This window comes from Carettochelys insculpta, chromosome 3, assembly GCF_033958435.1.
Source record: "Carettochelys insculpta isolate YL-2023 chromosome 3, ASM3395843v1, whole genome shotgun sequence".
NCBI lineage: Eukaryota > Metazoa > Chordata > Testudines > Carettochelyidae > Carettochelys > Carettochelys insculpta.
The window spans coordinates 56,701,762-56,727,845 of NC_134139.1; the positions used below are offsets into that span (position 1 = coordinate 56,701,762).

The 26,084-nt window shown below is 40.2% G+C and overlaps 1 protein-coding gene across 3 annotated transcripts in view; it reads right to left on the reverse strand.

Annotated features, from left to right (window-relative positions):
* Positions 1-1,281: 1,281 nt before the first annotated feature.
* DISP1 (dispatched RND transporter family member 1) overlaps positions 1,282-26,084 on the reverse strand; it is a 165,675-nt gene continuing 140,872 nt past the window's right edge. For all 3 annotated transcript variants that reach the window (XM_074989912.1, XM_074989913.1, XM_074989914.1), the window contains 6 exons: positions 22,777-22,806; positions 19,280-19,403; positions 17,702-17,829; positions 16,482-16,579; positions 11,644-11,741; positions 1,282-4,902 (listed from right to left, as the gene is read on the reverse strand). In XM_074989912.1, the coding sequence (XP_074846013.1) occupies positions 1,291-4,902; positions 11,644-11,741; positions 16,482-16,579; positions 17,702-17,829; positions 19,280-19,403; positions 22,777-22,806 (4,090 nt within the window). In that variant the 3' untranslated portion in view covers positions 1,282-1,290. The remainder of the gene's footprint in view (positions 4,903-11,643; positions 11,742-16,481; positions 16,580-17,701; positions 17,830-19,279; positions 19,404-22,776; positions 22,807-26,084) is intronic.

Genomic DNA, 26,084 nt, shown 5'->3' on the forward strand with positions numbered 1-26,084 from the left:
TTCTGAAATCTGCTTGGCAAACCACTTGATAACTGCAGTGTATCTATGACAAATCTGGACCTGGATCTGGATCTGGATCTGAAGAAGTGGGTCCATCCCACAAAAGCTCATCATTTTGTTAGTCTTTAAAATGCTGCATTTCTGCTGCTTTGTTTTGTTGGAGTACAGGCTAACATGGCTCTCTCTCTGTTACAAATCTGTATTACACATTTAGAAAATTCGTCAGTTATTGAATACAATTATCAGTTGTCTTGGTTCTGTGACATGGAACAATCTTTGTAATTATGTCAGGACTTGGAACCCCTTTGGGTAAGCAAATCTCAATGTGAAATTAAAACCTAATAGTTTAAAGCCTTTTTTACTTGACCTTCTCCAGCCTACCATCAACACCACTACTGCATCGTTAACAGCTGCGCTTCATCTGCAGGGGTTTCACTTGTACAGTACTCAGTGAAACATATACTACATTGGAAGGCCCTTCGCTCCTGATTTTAATTGCATGATTTATTTATTATTCTCATTAAAAAGTAGGCATTTTCCAGTGACCATCTATTATTAAGGTTCCCACTGTGTACCTATGTCTTTAACTTTAGAGTAAATGTCACTAATGGCCAGTTTTAAATGGGTTCTGCTGTACAGCACAGCTATCTAGTCATGGCTGTCCAATGCCTCTCTCTCTCTGTTGCCCTCCAGAGGGGCTGCTTTTCTTATTTCGTTATAATATCACATCAACAGTTAAACATGCTCCCGACTGAACACACTGGGAACAAGGGGATTTTGGTTCAAAACAGCCACAGCAACTTCTGCTTTCTGGTGCCAGCACAGTGTTCATCAGAAGGGGCAACTGGATCATTTATCCCTCCTGCAAGTCTGCTAAGAGAACAACAGAAGGGGGTAAAAGAATATACTTGGACAACATGGCAGCATCCCCTCCCCTCAAATTTTTACCATACCTCTTAAGCTGTGGCCTCAAAATGGGGACAGTCTTTTTGGAATGCTTCATTTCTCAGCATGGTGGGGGAAAGGAGAGCTCAGACTTAAATATTTGGGCCAAAAACTAAACTAAGTGTAAGCCCTGCTACTACTGACAAAGTCACTCAACAACATCAGGTTGTATTACATAGTAATGGGGTTTTAAACTTTACAAATATTCATTTTTCAGTAAAATAGACATTCCATTTCAAAATGGTGCTGTCATGTAAATTATCATTTGTTTTATCCAGAGTGGTTTTTGCTATTTTAAAATTAAATTTTCAAAAAGAGACATAGAATTGCCAAAGGTAAGGTTTATTATAGCGTTTTTATTAACAAACGTTCATTGGAAAGTTCTGGGTGTGTTAACAGAGCAGGCACATTGGCTTCAACGTTTGGCATTTGACTGTCAACAGAATTGCACTTCACTGTTATAGTTCTGTTACAACATAGTGAATTTTCAGGGCAAGACTCATACCCAACCTCTCTCAATGCAATGTTCAGTATGTGTTTCTGATCATTTTGGTCAGCTTGGGGTGCATTTTGATCTATCTTGATTTCAGCTGTCTTCTGCGTTGATACTGAAGTGTTCTTGTCTTCATTCCCATTTACTTCTGCACCCTTAAAATCACACTTGTCTCTGCTTTCACAGAGTCTTTTTTGATTACCTGATACATTATTCTTAGCTTCAGAACAATGTTTTCTTAGAGAACCAGAACTTCTGCAGATTAATGGTGAGGAGTCTGTCACTTTTGGATGAATTCTTACACTCCTCTCTGCATTCTGAAGGCTAGTTGCACCTTCCCTATTTATTCTTTCATGTGTTTGAAACTGCTGTACTGAATGGAGAAAAACATTTCTAGGCAGAGAGTTCTGATTCACGGGTCTTTTCAGTCTCTCCTGAAGACAACTGCAATGGAGGACATGCCGGACTGGGGAAACATAGCTTTCAGTAGCTTGCTGTAAAATATTTACAGCAGGCACAGAGTTTTGGATCTGCACGTTACCAGGTGACAGGGCACATTTGTAGCACAGAGGGTCACTTAACTGCTGACAAGTGCGGGGACTCCATTGCACATCTACTTGCCTATCTGCATCTGCACAGCTGCACTGGTTGTTCTGGGAGGAGAGCGTTTGCTGTTCAAGACATGGCTGAATCATGGGTGTGCCAGCTTCACTTTTGAGGCGTTTATTCAATTCACTGTTATGTGCTGAACACACAGGCAGGCATGTGTTTTGGGGTCCTCCATTGAAAAATTCCGAGCAGATGTGGGTTTCTTCGTAAATTACTTTCTCTGATGGATTGCAATTACTGGTATGAGATGCCAGAGGCTCTAACTCGTAACGCTCGTGCTCCATTTCTGGTTTTTGCCCTCCACCATCCAACTGAAATGTGCCAACAGGATGTGCTTTGTTTTGTCCCCGCTCTCCCTTGCTTCCTGACAAAGCCTGGGAGAAGACATTGCACTGCAATTTTTTTGGCAAAGGAATCTGGCCACAAGTGCCCTGGGGTCCGAGACAACGACACATGCACTGGAAAAAGAAGGTTGCAAAAGCCCAACTAATGCACATGATAAGCATCATGAAAGTGCCAAGCTGAGTGTATGCTAAGACTGTAGAAGGCATCATCATTGCTCCAGCCACAAATGTGGTCAGTGCAGCCATTGCAATTGCAGAGCCCATGCGGCTTAAGGAGAAGATAACTTTCCCTTCTCGGTCTGGATCAGGTGCTAAGCGGTAAGCAACTCCGTAATGGACCGCAAAGTCCACAGATAAACCAACAGCTACAGAAATAGTGACAGACTCTAATACATTTAACTCCCATCCAAGAAGAACCAGAGAGCCAACAGTGACAAATATCGTGCCAGCTATTGAAACTATTGCATAAAGGCTTATGATTATATTCCAAGTTGTAAGCAGCATTACGCTAAATGCAACAGCAACGGAAAGACCCATGGCAATCAGAGTACCATCAGAAAGACTGTCCTGAAGATCATAGAACTCTAAGTTACTCACAAACCAACCATTGCCAAGACCCTCAGGAGCAGAACTAAGCTCTTTTGAAATCCATGAGTCTACCTCTCTGTAGAACTGATGCATTTTCTCATAAGCCAGAGTGAAGAGGTAGGTGCTTTGGAACTCCAATACCACTGCCCGAATGGTATCATTTATGTCAAAGCGAGGCCCTGGGGTTTTGCTGTACAAATGGTACCCGGTGCTTCTTTCTAACTCCATGATGGCCCTCTTGATGCATAATTCAAACACTTCTTGTTTGTAAGGAAATCGCCAATGGCTGCAGCAGGGGTAAAGAGCTGGCTCATCACAGTCCTGATTTTCCATCCACTGCTTAAATGTCTCAATAAAGCAGCTTGCAAAGTCTTGTTCTTCAGTTTGGTAATAAAACGTTTGATTTCTTAACTTTTGGCAAAAATGTAAAATCCAGACCTGTGAAGCTGGGCTTGCAATATTAAAACTGCTATCTAGTTTCAGCTTTCCTTTACTTTTAGGATTTAGAGGATCTCCATTATCTTCAGGAGAGACGCCCCAGATTACTGTAATTGGCATGTGGAGTTCCTCTCCATGGTGGACGCGTTCAAACATAAAAAGCTTTTTGTACTCTGCATCGTAACGTTCAAAAGGGTGAGAGGACCGAAACACTTGAAACTCAGAGAGCTCCAGTGATGGTAATTTCATTTTTGGATTAACACATACAATGTATGCCCCTCCGATAGTTAAAGCAAGAAACCAGAACAGCCAAATATATCGAAACTTGATAACAATGCAGGGCAAGACTTTTTCAAAAAATATCCTGGATGTTTCTGAGACTGCAAAAATAATCTTGTGGAATACCTGACACAACACTGTGCAGCAGCTTTTGTTGCTATAGACCCTCTGCTGAGGTTTTCTGAAGCAAGAGAATATATTGAGAAGATACCGTTCATGTAATACAACTACTGCTGGTAACCATGTTACCATTAAAACGTAGTTTACCAATATGGCAGTGCCAGCATAAACACCAAAACATCTGATTGCTGTAATATTGCTGACGTAATTAGCATAGAAGGCAGCCGCGGTGGTAAAACTGGTTACAAACATGGAAAGAGCAGCGTGTTGCAAGGTGATGCTCACAGTCTCAGAAGTATTGGTGTGAGATTTATCAAACTTTGTGTAGTTCCAAACATCACACAAGACAAAAGCATCATCTGCTCCAATTCCAACAAGAATAATTAATGCAGTGAGGTTCATAAAAGGGAAAAACTCAAAATTAAATACTACCCGATAAAGAAAGTAAGATACAATCAAGGAACTAATTATTGCAAACATGGTCATCAGCGTGATAAACATGGACTTTGTGTATACACACATGACTAAGAGAACAATCACAATGGCTATTGCAGGATACACAGTATCCATTAATAGGTAATCTTGAAACAAACTATGTTTTATTCCAAACTCAATCCCTGTGACGGTAGTTATACCATCAGAAGCATTCCAGTTCTCAAAATTATCCAAGTAAATGTTCATCATGCTTTCTCCTTTTTCCGTTGGAGAAAAGAGCATGCTGTACTTTAAAGCTGGGGAGACATAGTCAGCAGTCTTTGGGCTTAGAAAATCTTTGTCCACTAGATAGTGCAGAATCTGGTAAACAGCATTGTACTTGGTACATTTACGAGGCACATTTGTACATTTGAGCTGGTCCTTCCTTTTGGCTGCTACATCCCAGCAATCGGGCCCCAGGGTTCCGTTGTAGTAGTATTTGGCACATGTACGAAGCAGCTTTAGGGTGTGAGACACATCCCGCTCTACAATTTTTTGACACGATGATCTGTTGTTTAAAATGGCAATATAGTTGCCCAGTGTCCAGCTGGGGCAGCAGGAAGCAGCAGTGGTCCTCTGGCAGAGATCACCAAACTGGGAATGAGATCTTATCTGTGTAGAGACAGGAGTTATAACATTAGGACAAGAGGCCATTTAAAAGGAGCACTTTGCATTTTATTTTTAAATTTCAAATAATTCTCAGACCAGTTCATCCAGGAGGGATGAAAGCGATAACGTCAGGAAATTCTGTGTCAATACTTAATTCTTAAGCGCATTTACACACAGGCCTTGAGCTTCTCCCACACATCAAAATAAAGCAGGAGAACTTCCAGAGAAGTTCACAGAGTCGCAACAGTATACAAAAATAGCATAAGTGACAGGGCAGTCAGGCCCACATGCTCAGAAATGAGGATTATTGTACATTTGCAACTATAGTCTAGAACAGTAACTCCTCGCTTAACGTTGTAGTTATGTTCCTGAAAAATGCTTCTTTAAGTAAAATGATATTAAGCGAATCCAATTGCCCGTAAGAAATTAATGTATATGTCGGGTAGAGTTAGATTTCAGGGAAATTTTTTGAGCAGACAAAAGACAGTATATACATATGCACTGTAAGCAAGGAAGAAAATAAACAGCATAGTTGAGAATTAGTCCTTTATATTTTGTGAAGTTATCACATACAAATAAAATTTAGTACTGTACACAGCAATGATGATTGTGATGCTTGGTTGAGGTGGTGGAGTCCGAGGGTGGAATATGCCCCAGGGAACGTCTTGCTACAAATGATAAACTAGCAGTTGGGGGGGCCCTCAAGGGTTGACACGCTGCTGTTAATGTAGCCTCACACTCTAGAGACAGCATGGACTGAGGCAGGAGGGCAGAAACACGACAGACACAGGACAGTGGCTGCAAACATCTCCTTGCAGAAACTAAACATGAAGATGAACCCGCATTATCTAGCTCGACCGCATCACTCTCTCCTCCAGAGCCTGCATACATGGCTGCACAGTGCTGAGTGGTGAGAGAGAGAGACAGTATCTTATATTTTTCGCTTTAAGTACGCTGGCCCCACTTCAAGTACACGGCCCTCGTAAGCACACCAGGAAGTCCAGCCACATGGACTTGGTAGCTGTGATATCCTGCTTTGTGGAGATGGGGACATCCTGACATCAGCCCCCCTTTTCCCCTTCACTTCCCTCCCCGCACTGCAAGGAGGCTCCTGGGAGCAGCTCCAAAGCAGAGAGCAGGAGCAGCAGGGAAGTTGGTGTGGGGCAGCTGAACTACAGCTGCCAAACAGCATACCTTACAGGAACTTCAGGGAGCTTATGGGGGCTAAAGGGGAGGGCTGCCAGCCTGCCCTGGTTCCCCCACGAGGACAGGCTGCATTTCCAGAAAAGCCTTCAAGTGGTGGGCAAAGCACACAGCCAAGCACCATTACAAGGGAGCACTGCACAATTTTAAATGAGCTTGTGCTCCAGTAGCTAAGCAACGTAACAACAAAACAACACTAACTGGGACAAGTGAGGAGTTCCTGGACACAGGACTGGACTGATGATTGAGTCCAGTCTCCTGCTGTGACAGGCAACCCTATTATATAATCCTGCTCATAAATTCATCTACCTCCATCTTAAAACAGGTTAGCTTGCCTCCACTATTCCTAATGGACAGTTGTTCTAAAAAACCTCACTCCTCTCAGGTTAGAAGATTTCTTCTACTGCTTAAAGATGCAGCAACTCTTTCCCCACAACTGGGGTGCACTCCTTCCCTCTAATGCTGCCCAATGCTTATTTTTTAAAAAAAACCTACAAATCAATTACACAGAGGATTGGTTAAGATTTGTTCCTCTCTGGCTGTGTCTACACTAGCCCCAAACTTCGAAATGGCCATGTAAATGGCCATTTTGACGTTTACTAACGAAGCGCTGAAATACATATTCAGCACCTCATTAGCATGCGGGCGGCCGCGGCACTTCGAAATTGACGCGGCTCGCCCCAACGGGGCTCCTTTTCAAAAGGACCCCACCTACTTCGAAGTCCCCTTATTCCTGTGAGCAGATGGGAATAAGGGGACTTCGAAGTAGGCGGGGTCCTTTCGAAAAGGAGCCCTGTTGGGACGAGCCGCGCAGCGGTGAGCCGCATCAATTTGGAAGTGCTGCGGCCGCCTGCATGCTAATGAGGTGCTGAATATGTGTTTCAGTGCTTCATTAGTAAACTTCGAGTAGACACGGCCTGTCACACACACACACACCCCACGCTCGCCAAGACCACATAAAGATCCTAGAAACTGTAGGGACTTCCTCTGACAGGCCTAGCACAAGCAGATGAGACAGCTATAGGCCAAGGAGCTACATATAACTGAAGCTCCCTTCTACAGATCCCTTTGTACACAAACCATTATTGCCCTTCTGCATCTGGCTGACTTTTCCTCTGAAAGACTCTAAATCCTTGTCTACATGTGAAAATTGTACCCATTTCACTACTTACAGAGAGAAACCAACTTAGTAAAATCAATTAAATTAGCTCCATCAGCATAGATAGTCTTACTGCAGTTTAAAAGTGCTTCATTCTTACTTGATTTAAGCTGGTAAGGAACTGACTTAAGCTAATCAACATGAAGCACTCAAACCAAAATAAGTTTATCCAAAAAGCTGGTTGTACTGATTTAACTACATCAGCTTCTTACCTAACATAGTTAAATCAGTAAACTTTTCTCAAGTAAACAAGGTCTAAAAGAACAACAAGAAGTCCTGTGGCACCTTATAGGCTAACAGATATTTTGGAGCATAAGGGGCCACAGGACTTCTTGTTTTTTTTGCAGAAACAGACTAACACAGCTACCTCTTTAATAAAAGGTCTAAAAGCTAATTCGGGGCTCAAAGAACCTAAGACTTTGAGATTCCATGCACATATTGCTAGTCAAACTCCAAGCTTTGAAAGAACAATTAATTGGAATCAATGTTCCAAACCTTCCAGTTTGGGCATAATTTCACGCACTTGAATGGCCCCAATGAGTAAAGTTACACATGTGCCTAAGTGTTTAAAGGGGTGGGCTCTGAAATCCATATCCACGCAGATTTCAGATCAGCTAAATCTGAGCCATACAACTTCTTATTTATACTGTAATTACAATGGGTTATCATCATCGATCACTCGTAGTACAGACAAAACCCACATTTTTGGGGATTATCATGATGGTTATAAAAGCTTTAATATGAGCTTAATTTTGTCAAATGATTCCTGAACAACAATGACCTGACATTCCATAAAAACAGGATAATTCACATTTGATTGTTTCCAGATAAAAACACTCATACACATGCAAACTCAGGAGAAAATGAACAACCTAATAAATAAAAGGAAACACTGGAATAGCATATCTGTATTTTTCATGGCACATCTCCAAATTTATCCTACGAGGATACAATATGCAAGCTCTAGGTCAGCCAAGTGAACTGAGAGGAAAAGATTTTATTGTCCTCTCTACACAGTTAAGTTCAAGATGGGACAATGAGTTTTAAACATTATTCTTCACTACTAGCTTGCAGGCTATAAACATTTGCTGGTAAAGTAACTGTTGCCAAAGAGCAAGCAACACAAGCTGGCAGCTGAAATTTGGAAACAAAAAACAAAATTTAGCCTGGAATAACTTTTGAAAGCATTATGTAAAACCATTATTCACAAAATGTTAGCACTGCACGATTAAGACTTTGCTTTGTTGGCTGATCAAAAGATATAGTCATCGTTAGTTGGTATATGCAAGACCAGCTGTGCACTGGCAGCATCTCCATTTTTAACTGAGGTATCTGAAGTGAACTTGTGAATTCTGCATGTATACTACCTACAAGGACATGTCAACTTGGCAAATGGATCTGCTTAGGGATGTAGATTTGTGGTCCTGTATTTGGAATCTCTGAAGTTTATGAAAAATAGAAGCACATGGATAGCAAGGAAAGCATCATGTCACTGATGAGGGAAGGAAAAGCCTTCTCTACTTCTAGCCATTTAAAAATTAGAGGCCTGATCCTGTATTCAGTCTCCATATGGAATTTCCATTGAAGATTATGGGAATTCCATGAGCTGAGCAGTTCAAGGAACAGCACCTTCAGTATTAGTAAACCAGATGGTTAAAGTTGTTATAATATACCCAAGATAGTTTCTGCATTTAAATGCTAAGCAGATGTAATATGATTTTAGAGATTCCTGCTTTTATTGATGTACAAGGGATTTATACTGATAGCTCATTTTCATGCAAATAATACTTTGCCACAGAAATCCGACATATCAATAATAAAGCACGGGAAACATTAAAGTTTTACTTCAACTTAAGTTGCAAAATTCCAGAAAATACACCATTTAATTTTGCTTCCACTGAATGTAATGAATGTTTTGCCACTGATGTCAACGAAAACAGAATTGGAGCCCTTAATCAGGTATGAATTTAATAAGTCAACTGTAGCCAACTGAAGAAAGACTTTAAGAAAGACTGAGGATCATGAAACACACCCATTTCTTGAGACTAGTTGAAGTACAAGTCAGCACCCACTCTAAGAGGTCAAATACCAGCAAAAGAATTTAGCAACTGAAAGCAAGGTTTGTCTAAGCACCTCATGAGGTCCAGGAGGTACCTGAACAGGAATTACCTTTATATATGGCTTACCCAATAGCAAGAGCCATTTAGAAGCAATTCAGTTATGAAAAACAATTTTTTGTCCCAATTGTCTAAGCAACTGGCTTCAAGTTGAACAAAGTTTAAGTTAAAGTATTGTGTACATAGACAGAATTACATCTATTCTTGCCAAGTTATAAATTCAACCAACTAGCTACACCACCACCATGCTACAAACAACTGAACTCTCCAATTCCCTGTTTAATGTTTAACTACCTAACTTCAAATGGACGTTACAAGATCTCTTCCCCAAAATGTCTGATCTGCAACAAACAGCCTACATAAAATATCAGTAGACACTGCTAAAGCTTCTATGATTCTAATACCAAAGCAGCAATTTGGTTTTGTTCATTTGTTTTTTGAAGAGAGAGATGCATTTCATGGATTTGTATTACATAATGCTTGTTCTTCTAAGTAGTTTCCTTTTATTTTCCCTTGGAAAGGGTTCACTACTCTTTGGCAATCAGGATTTTTAAATAAGTAGAATTTGAGAATATATTCTAAAATTTCAAGTTATATTTATGACATAAGGGTAAATTTTTCAATAAGATTATAAGCCTCAAAATTATCCTTCAGTTGTAAGCAAACTGTCTATATTTCATTACTGAGAAATAAGTTTACTTTTTATTTAGGATGAAAATATGTTGTGCCCTGGACTGGTCAATGATGAATGATATTTATTCAAAACAGCTGTTTAGGTGCACTAAGAGAGTGCAAGGACATTTGCAGACTAGCACTAATTACATAGCATAGTTTAGAATTAGTCTTTTATGTTTTGTGAAGTATCACATACAAATAAAATATAACTTCAAATCTTAACTTCAAAGGCATGCCATGGCTCCAGAAATCCTACACAAATTTGAATGACTGTAAGAAGCCACTACCTTGTTGATTTTGTTAATCTAAATTTCAGTGAGATTCATTTCTTGCCTTCACTGACTGTAACATATTTCACTGCTTACGTCGGGAAACTCAGAGTCCAAAGCAAGCATACACCAGCTAAAAAAAAAAGCAGGGAGGAAATTGGCTGTGTTGAGGTGAGGTCCTGAAGACACTGATAAACAAGTCAATTCTTCATCACATATTAATCTAAAACCATTTCTCGTTGAATAACTGTGGCATATTTGTTAGATTAATTGGTGAGTGGAATTTTGTTTGTTGAGGGGGAAAGACACTGGGCCTCTGTCCAGGAAATCAACTGATCATTACTAAGAGAAAATGAAAAATATATGGCCTAAGCTACTTTCTATGCCAAGTCTGTGATTTTTCAAAAAATTACATTTGCATTGCAATTTAAAGCATTGTGTTTCAGCGAGTGACAAGCTTATACTTTTCAGATGTATTATTCAAATACATTATGCTTTTTAGTTCAGCATGGACTTTGTAACTGTCAGTTAACATCCATTATTAGTTGAAAGCAGACGTCAATCTCAACTATGTATGCACAGTTAACTTTTAACACATGCAAGAAAAACTATTGAAGTCCCTGAGGCTAGCTGTTGCCCTTATCATTTTGACTCTTTAAGGGATAAGAACAAGGTCCCATTACCAAAGATCATAGAAAAAAATTCTACTAGTTGGGGTTGATGTGGACAAGGCATCTTCTTTTATTCTCTCATGATTTAAGGTTGAAGCAAACGTTTATCTCAGAACTATGCAATCTGGACTGGATTACTTTAGCTATTTGCCTAGAAACTATATTTATGTGTCTTTGATGTCTCTGATGCCAAGCTATTCTCTTTTGTATTCATAGGCCTAAGTGACCCACTGATGGCAAAAGATATTATATACAGAATGCATCAAAGATGCTGACAGACTGTCTTACAGGAAATAAAAGTAAGGGACAAATAAATGAAATCCTTACGTTCTTCAGGGAACAAAAAGATTAATGTATTATTATGAAAGGAAATATGCTGCAAAAGAATAATCAAGAGAAAGTGTTGGAGCATAGAAATAGGCTTTATCGTTAGTGAAGATCACTAGAGGTGCACAAATTCTGATCTGCAATCTGATCATTTAAAGGCAAAGTTGTTTTTGATCTAATGCCCACCTTTGAATTGCTAACTCTTCAGCAAGAAAACAGCATGAAGTGCTTTCGTTTAGTGGTTAAATGTAATGGATAGAAACCAGGAGTTTCAAATGCATATTGTCATCTAGATTAAGCAATATAAATATTTGTTTACTTACCCTCAAATTATCTACATTGCACATTGATTTAATTGCATGCAAGTTCCACAAGTTCTCTCCGTCTGTGGAAGTAAACACCACTCGTGAATATCGATCACCTGGAAATACAGTAAGAGGGTTTATGACACACTCAGGTATGTTTGATATCAAAGACTGTAACAGATTTCCATCATTCAAAAGGGAGATAATTATTTTATTTGTACAGCTTCAGAATCATGCAGGTCATGGAACGGACATAAGCAACACATTTCAAAGAACGCCAATGATGGAAGAGGTTCTTGTCTTTTCTTCGAGTGACTGCTCCTGATCTTTCCATATTAAGTGGCACTGAGCAGTACCCATAGAAGCGGGTAGGAGTTCACTGCCGTGTTGACTGAGCACAGTGAAAGCCCCCATCTTTGGCAGATCGCACAGGCCACTTCCAGATGAAGCAACTATTCATGGTGAGAAAGAAAAGTCCCTGCTAAAGTGAGCTGCTAGGGCACCGTCAGTTCCTCCAGGTGGGTGCCATGGCTGATGCAGAAGTCCCAAAGAAGGAGCACTTCTGGCACAGAGCTCCCTCTTGCTTGCTGATGTAGAACATAGAGGCCATGTTCTCTGTGAGGACTTGCACCACTTTGCCCAACATGTGTGGCATTAAGACTTGGCAGGCCAGAAGCACCGCTCTGAGCACTGTGACATTTACATGCAACATCACTTCCTCTAGAGTCCACAACCTGTAGGTCCAAAGACTGCCAAATTGCACACACCAGCCCGGATTCAAACTGTCTGATTCCAGCTCAACAGAGAGAACAGCAGTGTCAAATGGGACTGCCTCCAGAATGTTCTTCAGAGCACTCCACCACTGCAGGGCGGTAAGTACTGGTGGGGGAATCATGACAACCTTATCCAGAGGGTCCAAGGATTGGAAGTAAGCCATTACCAGCCATTGCTGGAGGCACCATATGTACAGTCTGAAATGGAGAGCATCATAGGTGCATGATGCCATGTGCAAATCCTGACAACGATTGGGGGAAACTTGGATACTTCTGCAGGAACGCTCTCATACAGGTTGAGCCGAGCACTGCCCTGATGAGCTCTATACTTTGAACACACGCTAATATGGACATTCTGGATCCTAGCAATGCCTTTGACCAGCCAGTCACTGAGGTACAGGAATATCTGCGACACCCCAGCACGTGAGACAGGTTGCCACTACCACCATGCACCTGGTAAACACCATTTACCATCTGTTGAAGTTTCTCAGGTCCAAGATGGGCTGCAGATCCCCTTTGACTTTTGGGATTAGCCTATCAGGAATGGAACATCCTTCCACTATCCCCAGCCACAATAGTTCCCAAACCTACTACACAAGTAGACTCTCATGAAAGTGGTCCCGGAAGAGGGATGGAAGATAGAAAGAGGCTGGTGCAAAGGAACTGGAGACTATATCCCTAAGAAACAGTAATCAGTACCCAGCAGTCCATTGTTATGGTGGAACAGACTGGAAGGAAGTAGGAAAAGGCAGTTAGTAAGGCAAATAGGATGTTAGGAATTATTAAAAAAGGGATCGATAAGACAAAAGATATCATACTTCCCCTATATAAAACTATGGTACGCCCACATCTTGAGTACTGCGTGCAGATGTGGTCTCCTCACCTCAAAAAAGATATATTGGCATTAGAAAAGGTTCAGAAAAGGGCGACTAAGATGATTAGGGGTTTGGAACGGGTCCCATATGGGGAGAGGCTAGAGAGACTGGGACTTTTCAGTTTGGAAAAGAGGCGATTGAGGGGCGATATGATAGAGGCATATAAAATCATGAATGGTGTGGAGAAAGTGAATATAGAAAAATTATTTACCTTTTCCCATAATACAAGAACTAGGGGACACCAAATGAAATTGATGGGTAGTAGGTTCAAAGCTAATAAAAGGAAATTTTTCTTCACACAGCGCACAGTCAACCTGTGGAACTCCTTGCCCGAGGAGGCTGTGAAGGCCAGGACTCTATTAGGGTTTAAAAAAGAGCTTGATAAATTTTTGCAGGTTAGGTCCATAAATGGCTATTAGCCAGGGATAAAGTATGGTGCCCTAGCCTTCAGAACAAGGGCAGGAGCTGGATGGCAGGAGATAAATCACTTGATCATTGTCTTCTGTTCTCCTTCTCTGGGGCACCTGGCATTGGCCACCGTCGGCAGATGGGATGCTGGGCTGGATGGACCTTTGGTCTGACCCAGTATGGCCATTCTTATGTTCTTAAGAGGAAACTGGATCCACAGGTAGTACATCAGCCTAAGGTGTACCCTCAAAATGACTACTTGTCTCCCTGAAAGGAGCGGGTTGAGCCCAACTGGATTGAGGGTGCCGGGTGACTTGGCCACTGCTTCTCTCTCTCACTTTTCTTAACTGGGGGCTTCTGGCACGACTGGCTCCCTGGGACCCAGGGGTGTTGGCAACAGATCTTTTTCTGGGCCAGGGCAGGGAAGTACAGCTGCCAGGTCTTTAAGGTGGTACAGGAATCCTTAAACCCATGCAATTTAATATCCGTCTGCTTCACAAACAGCGTGTGGCCATCAAACCTGAGGTCTTGTAGCAATTATTGAGCCTCCGTGGACAGCCCTGAGAGGAATAACCAGGATCCTCAGGGCATGGATATGGCTGAAACCATCATGCACACCACAGACTCCACCCCATCAGATACTTTATGACTGGCCACCCTAGCAGCTGCCACCCCCTCCTCAAGAATCACCTTAAACTCTTTCCTAGAGTCCTCATGCCGTGATCCCTCAAATTTTTCATGGTCTACTACATAAAGTCATGGCAACTAAGAAAGGCTTGGTGATCTGTCACCTGCAATGGGCAGAAGAATAAATTTCTCACCTGAACAAATCTAGCGTCTGAGTCTTTGTTCTCCCATCCCTCCTTGCTCCTGCTCTCCGTAAGGTGAGCTGCCTCCACCATGAGGGATCTATGGAGTGGATGAGTATACCAGTACTCATGGCATGCACTAAGTGGTTACACTCAGCCCTCTTTGAAATGGGAGTTAAAGAAGAGGGAGTCTACCAGAGGGCACTAGTGAGCTTTAGAAGTTCTTCATGTAAAGGCAGAGCAAGCTGTTTGGGTGCAGAGGCATTGAGCATGTCGAAGAGGGCATCTGCCAATTCCTCGAGTTCCTCCACCTGTAGCCCCAGCTTAGAGCCCACCGGTTTGAGGGATTCCAGGTGCATCTTTGCATCCAACTGAAGCACCAGATGAGGGAAATTCATGATGGCCTCATGTGGCGATGGCAAGACGATGCCGGTGCTGTGGGCTCTACTCCTCCTTCTTGTGGTGTGGATGGTTGGTCTGCTATGAGTTCCTGTGATTTAGTGGGGGGAGAGAAGAAGGGTCCCAGCATTTGCTTGCAGGCCACAGCACTGAAGTAGGTGGTTTCTCAGGTGTCCCCAAAACTGACCGGGCAGCTTGAGATGGTTCGGTGAACTCCCCTGGGTTCCATGGGTACCTGTGCTCTGGCCACTGTCCCTATGGCCATGAAGGAAGATGCAGTGCTGAAGGCAAGGGCCGCACCAGGGGAGTCTGTGCCTGGTCCCGGGACTCATGCTCCGTGCCAGCCTCAGAGTCTGCCCACGCACTGCCCAGTGACCAGGTATGTGAGGGCGTATGCCTGCCTCTGGTGCCAAGGTCAGCACTGGCTCCACCAGAAGAGTCCACAAGTAAACGTCCCTTTCTTTTTTTAGTGTTGTGCTTAAACAGTTTGCAAATTTGGGAACTTAGGGTGGGTGGAGCACGTGGTGCTCCTTATACTGTATGATGGAGGTGCCATTCATGAGATTGCCAGGGCTTCTCCTGTATACATGGTGAGCATGCATGCCCAGTGCGGAACTGACATGAGGAATCACACTCTAAAAACAATGATTTAGTAGCTACCAGAACTTCAGACTTACCTAACCAGAAATACATTTTACACATACCCACCCACCCACCCGCCCACCCACACCCACACACACACCCATCCACCCCCCTCCTGGGTATGGTTCACTGTCCCACATAGTGGCCCTTAGACCACTCACAGAGAGAGAATGAGTCTCCTGTAAAGCCATAGCTGAGAGCCAGATGGCTTTTAGCGCAAACCATAGAGGTTTGTACACTAAGCTCCTTGAAGGTCCATGTTCGAGTCCAACCGTGGGTGGTTACAGTAGCACCCAGAAGTCAGGTCAAGACTGGAGTAGTGTATACCTACATATCAAGACATGGTTTCTGACCAAACAATGCTTGCTATCACAATGATGTAATATGTGGCTAGCTAAATACGAAGAGGAATAGTTACTTGTTCTAAACAGCTTTGCCACTTGATATTTTCAATTTTATGGAAATGTTTCCATTCGAGTTGAGGTTTTGTAAAGGTTTGATTTTATAAAGCCTAAATTTTGAGCCAGACTTCACCTCACAGATGTGCTTTTTAAAAAGGCTTGCAAGAAGAATGAGAAAAGAATAGTGATTTTCTGGTTTTAGATTTAAACTGAAGTACAGATAACCCATTACTAATGTTCTAATATATATTAAGTGCTCCTCTTCATGCTAAGGAACTAAGACTCATGACTGTAAACAATTAAAATCAAAACCAAAACCTTTTTAGAGAAATGCTCTATAAGCAAATGTGAGGTATAATGCTTAGTGCAAACTGCTTGATGGAGTATAAAATATAATTTAGTCTAATTTATTCAAAACCTTATACAAGATGAAGGTTCATGTCATAAATATAGGGAGCAAGCCTTCATTTTTCTAACAGTGAGACATTTCCTGTGAACATTCAGTATTCCCACAACATTCAAACTTACTAGTAACAACATTCCACTCACTTGGAATATCGCAGAAAAAGCTGTCTTTGTGGAAATTCCATTCGGCTTGCCTTTTCTCTCTTTCATAGTGATCATCTGACCATCTGTCATCCTGATGACTAAAATGAAGGAAACGGCTTTATCTGATTTGATTCTTAAAAGAAGGCTCCTAACTAGTTACATATTTTACTAGATTTGGCCAGAGAAAAATAGATATTAGCACTCATATGACTTCTGTGTCTACACTACAGCGTAAATTCGAATCTAAGGCACTTAGCTCAATTTTAAGTTGTGACCGTTCAACATCAAAAACCATTTCCAATTTAGGAGGCACTATGGCTGATACTCTTACTCCAACAACCCGAGTGAGATTAACAGGAAGTTGTAATGTAAGGATTTTCATTAATGGTAGTGTTGAAACAGCTTCCATTTAAACCTATTTTATTGGCCTCCAGAGGAGTCCCACGTGTGTCCCACAATGCCCCACAGTTGTCCCTTCTGGCTGGTCGCATCTTCAATGCTCTCCAGGTGCACAGGTAACAGGAAGCTCACAAATTTGAATTTGCATGGTAACAGGAATACAAATTCATTTTCTTTCTGACCAGTCTCTTTCCTCCCCAGGCCCTGTGGCAAAGATTTTGGGGGCTGCAATGTGGGAAGATATCATCACATACCCACAACCACTTGTGGGGCATTTTTTTCCTCATACTGCCCCAGCGAAAAAGCCCAGAATGCTATGAGACTGAGGGAACTGTGGAATAGGTTCCCACAATGCATTGCTGCAACAGTTGATGTTTGGCGATTTAGTGTGACAGCACTAATTCAAATTTGTGGGGAGGTGGGAATACTCAAATTCGAATTTATAAAACACAGCATTATAAATTTGAATTTATCTCACAGTGTAGACATAGTGCAACACTCAATAACTCAAATATTCATGATACTTTTATCTTATTAGTGACCTTAAAGCATATTATGTTTATCTTAACACTGGATTTCTTTCAAAATGAAAAAAAAAATCACAACATTTTAAATTGTTACGTTAGATGTATTGTATGTGATAGGATAAGTTTTATGAAGCTCTCTCTTCAGTCTAGCTTCATACATGAGGCCCAAGGAATGAGGGGGGAGGGGAGGAAATCTGATCCAGTGTCCATGGGAGTGTATTCTCTGTACTTGCGGGCACTGGAACAGACTCTATTTCAGCAAGCGGAAACAATAACATGATTAAAACTTCTTACCTTTTTGCTTGTTCATCTGCATACTTAAAAGGATAATTTGCCAAGGTTGCTTTGTACCCTGTGTTTTTCACCATATTATTCCACGTGACCAATCTCTGGCCTATTGCAGTCCCTCTTGGCTCAAAACCCTAAATTATAGAATTCTATTAGTACATTTCATTCCATTGCTTTAAAAAAAGAATGGAAAACAATCAAAATGATGGATAGCTATTATTAAAAAACTCAGTTACTCCAGACATCTAGTTTAGAGGTGCATTGCTTTATTACAGAATGTTTTGACACAATAATGACCAAATGCACAGGGCTTGCAGGTATGTTACACATTCTGATGCACGTTGTACACCTCCAGTCAGAGACAGTGATTGCCGATACTGCCTTACTAATCAACCAGTTTTTAGCATTTTCAGCAGATACAAGGTTCGAGCTAACTTATCTCAGTTACAGAGGTAATATCTAAAGCTATAAAGTCTGTTGTTGCTTATATGCTGCAAAGAAACTCATGCATGCCTCTTCTCTCTTCTCCATCCCTAAAAGAAAAACCAAAAGCCTTGGAACCACTTCTAAAAATACTTTTCTTGACTAATGAAATTTAAAGAACTGCTGCCTGTTTGAACAACACTAGTTTTCTGTACTGCAATTTTTCTATACAGAGGCATAATATTATGATATCAACATAACTGTAACTTTGTAGTACCTTAGGGTAGTCATTAACTAACATTCTTTCCATGAGTATCCTGAATACATGATTGATTTGGCTCAGGACAAATGAGGACTGAGCCCAGTCTTTATTACATGTGAATAAAAATTCTTTTCAGACCTTCAGTATGGTTAGGACTCTTATCACGCAAAGGTTTTTGGGTTCACCCTTCTTTTAAGAGAAGCTGGCACCTTGCTCTTAAACCTAATTTAGAATGTATGATCTCCAAGAGAGAGACCCTGTCTTCTGTGACTATGTTCTAATGTGTGGAGTAAATTCACAACAACAATATTAAATGCATAATAATTTGGCTGTAGAAGATGTATGAACTTTGAATAGTTGTCTGCTGGGTACAGGAATTCAAAGCTAGTGCATAACTGACTCTGATGTGTAACCACCTCTTTGCATCCTGCCCTTAACTTTTTTGGTGTCAAATGTCTCCTAGGACATTTGGTTTAGAAGAAACACCAGCAATTCCAAAGATCTACTACTCTACTCCATCGGATTCATTAGATAAGGCTCACCTCATTTGTTAGCTATGTGAACACAGGAACCTCTCTCTAAATATGCTCAGAACAAGCCGAATAGATTTATGTTGACAAAAAACATTTGTCATTATTACCAACAAAATGCGAAAAATTCAGCAGCTGCTCAGTCCTTGCAAAAAGATGTTATGTCTGTATTGCAAATGGATTCAAACCCAAATGTCCCAAAAGTTCAGGTGTGCTCAGATTTGCGGTTTTGGTTTAGGCATATCTAGATTTGAAAGCAATGTAACAAGTTCACCAAATACTACTTACTCACCTGTTTGCCATTATTGTTAGAAAAAGAGTACAGCAGAGAAAATTATCTAACAGTATAGGAAACAGATGTTAACTTACCAGCAATGGATCAGAGAAGTCTGGAAGATCTGGAACTAATATGCCAACCAATGCACACACCACTATTAACACAGTGCACATGCCTAAAACCACCACAGGCCAGTCAGCTATTAGGGCTGCATAACTATGAGGAAAGAAAAAAAAATCTTGGCTGCTGAGACTGATTATTTCTGAATTATTCAAAATAAATTTATGAGGCTCACAGATAAGGCAATAATAATTGTTACTTATTTACTCAAACCATTCTAGCAACTATGGATAAAGCACAATCAACACCATTTTAAATCAAATTGCTTCATAAGACCAAGTGTTCATTATTGATTTTCATACTATGTCCTCAACTTTATAGCTCTGGTTTAAGCAGAATGTTTTCCCTGATCCTGTACCATAAAATAAAATAAGTGTTTTGCATAACCCACAAGAATAATTTGCTTTGTAACTAAATCTAAAATTTAAAAGTTATTCAGAGCCTATTATGAGAGTTCACAGAATTTGTTGCAAGTCCAAGGGTGAAAGTAAACTGGAACACCAATCAGATTTCAGTATACATCATCTCTCCTTCATAAATTCTTGAAGCAAAGATGCTTTTAAGTGCATAATTAAATATTCATCTTAACAAGAGGCTCTTGTAAAATTGACGAAAAAGAGTGTGACATTATTACAAAAGAAACCCAAACCCAGAAGTACAAAGTTCACTATAATCACTCGTGCATCAGTCACTTGAAATCAAGCTCTTTGAATTCCAACTTTACAGACAGATTCTATTGTCTCATCTTTGGAACAGAATAGAAGGCACAAAGTCCAATAAGATCTGTGATTCATTTTGAATGAACATTTGAGTACGAATCATAGCATATTGACACCAGCAGTACACATTTAAATACGGATTAGGACAATACTCCACTTAGTCAATCTCCATGCAGACTGAAATAAAAGTTAATTTATATTACAGCTCCTTATGCTTCTAACTGCCCTGAGAGACTATTGTTCTTTGGAGTAAGCTGTCAAGGGATAAGATGGAAGGTCTTCTATTGGATTGATAGCTGGTTAAAAGATAGGAAACAAAGGTTAGGAATAAATGGTCAGTTTTCACTAGGAATCTGTGCTGGGACCAGTCCTGTGCAGCAAAATGATCTGGAGAATGGGCTAAACAGTCAGATGGAAAAATCTGCAGAGGATTCTAAGCTGCTTAAGATAGTTAAGTCAAATGCAGACCATGAAGAGCTGCAAAAGGATCTCACAAAATGAGGTGACTGGGAAACAAAATGGCAGATGAATTGTAATGTTCTTAAATGCAAAGTAATGTGCATTGGAAAAAATAATCCAAACAACAGATATAAAATGAAGGGACTAAATTGGCTGTTGCCACTCAAGACAGTGTGCTTGGAATCATTGTGGCTAGTTCTCTGAAAACATCTACTCATTGTGCAGCAGGAGTCAAAAAGCAAACAATGTTAGAAATCATTAAGAAAGTGATAAAGAATAAGAAAGATAATATCTTATTGCCTTTATAAAAATCCATGGCACATCTGCATCTTGAATGCTGTGCACAGATATAGTCACCCGATCTCAAAAAAGAAATTTTAACATTGGAAAAAGTTCAGAAAAGGGCAACTACAATGACCAGAAATATGAGACAACATCTACATGAGGAAAGCTTAAGACGAGTGGGACTTTTCAGCTTGGAAAAGAGATGGCGGGGAGGAAGGGGATTAGAGAGAGGTTTATAAAACCATGACTGATGTGGAAAAAGTGACAAAGAAAAGCTCTTACTCCTCTCCATCTTAGTGCACAGTAAGACTGTCATAACCAAGACGGTCTCCTGGGAAAGGGGTAGTTTTGCTACCTGTGCTTGGGTACCTAGAATTTGCAAGATGTGTTGATGAACAGTGCTTTGATTAGATGCACAGGGAGTACAGGGCTCTCACCATCAATGTTGTGTGCCATCAGGACACATCTCACTTCACCTGCCCTTGCATTATATGTGCATCGCTTTAATAATTCCGGTAGCTAAAAAACAGTGGAATCTGGCAACCCTGTGCGTGGGCAATGGTAAACAAAATGTCTCATGGGCCACACATAGAACCCCACCACTGTCCTAAGTTGTCATCTAAAAGGAAAACACACAAGGTAGTCTTGGTGTGTGAGTCATGAGTTTTAAAAGTGAATTGTAGTTCTCTCCCCAGAAGGCAAGCCAAACATGTAAGCTGAATTTTAAAAAAACATGGGGTGCAAGAGAATGAAATTAACTGGCCTCAGATCCCTGCCCCCAATTCAGAAGTGCAATTTAGCATCAGCTTAAATCCACCTCCATTCACGAAAGAATTCAAATTTAAAATCTACCGACAAAGTAAATGTGTTTAAGCATTTTCCTGAACTAATGGCCTCAGTTTCCGGCCTCACATCAGTTGATTAAATCCACCAATGCATGGGTGCAAATGGCTGAGAGGAGTCAGAAGAATGGAATAGACTGGTGAACCAGCCATTAATTTGGTCATTCAGTATCCAAAACAAGTGGAAGTTCCCAGTCATCACAAAATTTATAGCTGTCTGAAACCTATTTTATGTCAAACCATCTGCTGCATTCAGTCCCATCTGCAGAGTATTAACATTTCCAACACTGCTTTGTGGTATGGTGCTACATTTTCCTAATCCACCCAACACATATATTTATGATTCTTTACTTGTCTCACTGCACTTCTAATGAGCTGGGAAATCATGTTTGCATACTAAGCAATCAAATAATGCTTTGGAGTGCTCCCTTTGTGAATCTGTCTCTGAGTATAACAAGTAAAAGCCCTGTTTATCTCAATCTGATAGCACACAAAAAGATATATTACATCTTCTCAAAATGGATGTGCAAATTTTTGGATATTTAGATGGTTTCTATTATTTCATGTACAATGAAAATATATTTAAATTTATATGCAGTATCTTCACTGAACCAATCTATTATTCACTAAGGGCAAGTCCTTCACATGGACTATTCCTTTACCATATGTTCATTTGAAATGTTCTCTAATACTTCAGGTGCATGCACAACTGTAGGTAAGCCATTATATTTCTTCCAGTAAAATGTATGACTTTGCCAATTATATAGAGGCTATCCCCATGCTGAATTTTTGTGTAGGGATAGGAAAGGTTAACACCACAATTCTCTTTCCTGAACCTTTTAAATCAGGCTGTTTTATAATTACTGGGGTAGGAATCAGGAGGTTCTGTTTGTTGTGTGTACACACACACACACACCCATATTTTCACAGGAAAAGATAATTGAAAAAGAACTGGAAGGCAATATGGGCTACCTGTCTCCTCATTATCAGTCTTTCCATCTATTTTTAGAGGGTAACTTAGTCATTTGCAAAACAGACGCTTTCATGCTATCGCAGCACCTTATATGAAACACAATAAGGTGCCAAAGATGCAAGATTTCAGCTTTGCTTTGTTTTGCTTAACACATGAAAGAACGTGCACAAGTTTTTAATATGGTACCTTACCTTTTTGGTAACTTGAATGGTCTGGCTGGCCTAGGGGGAAAAGAAAGAAATAATGATTGAAGGTAGACAAAATACGCTAATACTTTTTTTTTTCCCTTGTGCAGTTCCAGTGAAGAAAATATTTTAAACTGGAATATTCTATCTTAACATTATCCAAAGGAAAGGTATTCAAAGAATATCTATTTCAACTACTGATGGTGATGGTGTTACTTCTTTACTGGAAAGCTAGCTCTTCTAGAGTTATTTTGAGCAACGAGAGAGAACAGGCACAAATGATGCAATGGTTGCTAATATTTGCACTTCTTCCAATAAAAATTATTTCACAGAGTAAAGATCTTTAGTGTTTGCTTCCTATTTTGAAAAGTTATAATTAAGATGACCAAAAAAATGGCATCAAACGGGGGAAATCATAACTTCACTTAAAGATTTAACAGCATGACAAAGAGATGTTACAAAGATGTAACTTTAAAAAAAAAATCTCAGCTTTGGTTAAAGTACAAACTTTGTTTAACTTGCAATAATCATTTTTAACACTGTTTCTAATTTCCATAGATAGACGAAGCCAAGAGACAGTTTTGCACAAAAAAGTCCCTTTATAGTACAATTCTTAGTTCTCTGAATGAGTACAGGTTTGTTAAATTTCCAAGGCATAGCTTTAATGGCTCAAAACTTCTGAAGGCTCCACTGATTGTTGCAGAAGCAACTAAGAAGTCAATTTGTCAAGATTTATTGTCCCTCAAAGGGATACTAAGTGAAATGCTAGCTCAGGGGAATAAGCTGTATCATTACAAGTATTTGGTACAGTTAAAATGGTGTCCAAACTAGGGTTTGTACTGCTTTAACTACATCTATTTCTAAATCAATATAGCTATTCTGACAACAAAACAAAACAAAACACAATCAAAAAAATCTCCTGCATGTAGAATAGCCCCTAAAAATTAGACCTCATTTAGACCAGACAATATAATCTTATGTAGAATAACTTAATATAAAAATTTGACACATATGCTGAACAGCACTGCTGTGATAAAAAATGAATAATCAAAAATATATTTTCAAGCATAAAATAAGCTACATATTAGCATACCTATTACTGAGCTACATCAGTGACACACTCCATTCATCAACTGTGAAGACGAAAGAACAGAATGCTAGATGAACTAAACTGTGGTTCTAATCCATCTTTCAAGCTCATGGCTAAGTGTTTGTGGTTGGTGTTAAATGATACAGAGAACAACTTTTAACTACTTAATTTCTATATTGGGGATATATTAAAATTGCTGTGTCATTTAAATTTAATTCTATGTCAGAAAAACAAGAGAATCATAAAAAAGCTTTTCATTTTACAGAAAAGATAGGGCTAAAAAAGGCATAATTCCTTTCAAACAAAAGAAAAATTTAACCTTGTAGACAGATGTTTTAGAGTAGATTGCCCTCAGCTTTCAGGACTTTAAATAAAGCATTTATTTTCCTACTCTTATTCTGTAGAGCCTGAAATTTTGATTAAGCCCAAGGTGACAATTTCAAGATGTTGAGCACACATTTGTAAATAATAATGGGACTTGTCAGTATGGAAGGAGCAGGTGGCTTGTAATTCCCAGAATTTATAGGGAAAACGGAAAATTTCAGTGCATTTGCTGCGGAACAAACTGGGAGACTTGAGGTAATGGAGGACTTGAAAAATCCATCTGCCATTGGACAGTGAAACAACTTTTCCTGATGCATAAAAGCCAAAATTTCTGCAGAATTTTAGCTTCCCTTGGCTTAATTAAAGAGAGATTCTATCCACTGCTGTTGCAAATATTAAATGCATTTTGCATTTGCAAGGTTAACAATGCTGTGCTGGCTTGCTGGGTCTGGAGAGAGAGGGAGAAAGAGAGAGAGGACTGCAGTACCCCCTCTCTGTTGCTGCTGGTCCTACTTTTCAGAGTTCTCTGATGATTTAATTGAGTGAAAATAGACTTAACTGTTGTTGGCTTTTACTGCTGCTCTTTTGAAACCTGTGGGCGACCATCAGACTGACATCCCATCAATTGTACTACTGCTTGAGAACGCTCTGAGCAGCAGAGGAAACACATAGCAGAGCTATTAACTGGGATATAAATGGGACAATATAGATTAGCAAACATGACTCTGCATTAGCAGCTAGGAAGCTGGAGGGAAATGGTAGAATGGCAGAATGCCCAGTGCCCAGCTATACCAGTCAGGAGGCCACAGAGGTGCTGTGAAGCCCCTTCCCTATGCAGAAGATAGGAAGTTTTGGGATGGAAAGAAGAGAGAACACTCTCCTCTCCAGCAGCCACAGAGGCTGGTAACTGACCTTCCTACTTTCACAATGGACTCTGGAAAGTAGATTAATTTCTCTGGCAATTAGGTGCCTGCAATTTTTTTTTTTTTTAAAAAGCCTCGATGTAACAACCCTGATCGAGTTCCCAAACTACCAGCCTATAGAGAGCTCCTTCAGGCAATCACTTGGTCTTTATTTTCTCTGAAAAGCATGAAAATTTATAAATCACTACATGAATGTTAAAAAAGACTTACCCATGGAAAATGAGATAGGGAATCATTTCCACCCCCCTCATTAGAGGCCTACTAGAACATCACTTTTATTTATAGGTTTCTTTATTGTGTTCATTGTTGTAGCATGTAAGCATCACACAAAGAGTAAACATGCACCTTAGGGAAGGGTCATAATTTCTGATTTAAAGATTAGAAACTCAAAAAGAGATTTTATGGCCAAATTTATCATGTGTCCGCTAAGTTTGGATGTCCAATGTGAGAAATTTAAATCAGAGATGCTGAAAAGTCTCAACTTCAACTGAGATCAATACAATACCTCCAGAAAAATGTCAGGCGAGAAAGCCAAAATTTATAGCATCCAAAACTAGTGGACTCTCAAAATCTTATGCCTAAGTGACTTGCCCAAGATCACACAGGAATTTCACTGCAGAGTTAGGAACAGATCCCAGATCTCTCTGCTCTCAGTACAAGACAATCCTTCCTCTTTTAGAAGAACTGGCAGATGGTTGGTTTATAGGAGTTAGTGTGGCTGAGTGTTCTGAATTTGGTAAGTTCTGCAGACCATTCCCAAGGTACCCCCAAAATATGGACAGGATTCCACCTCAAATAATATCAATAAGATCATGCATGAAAAAAAAATTACTAAACCATGATATTATCTGGCACAACCGGTAGTAGATAACCATGAGAGATTTGTCTGGTCCTGGAACAGTATGAGCTGTTGCAAGCAGATCTGTGCTATGTTGGCAGCGTTATGAAGAGAAGTTTGTCAACCACTTGCCTGACTC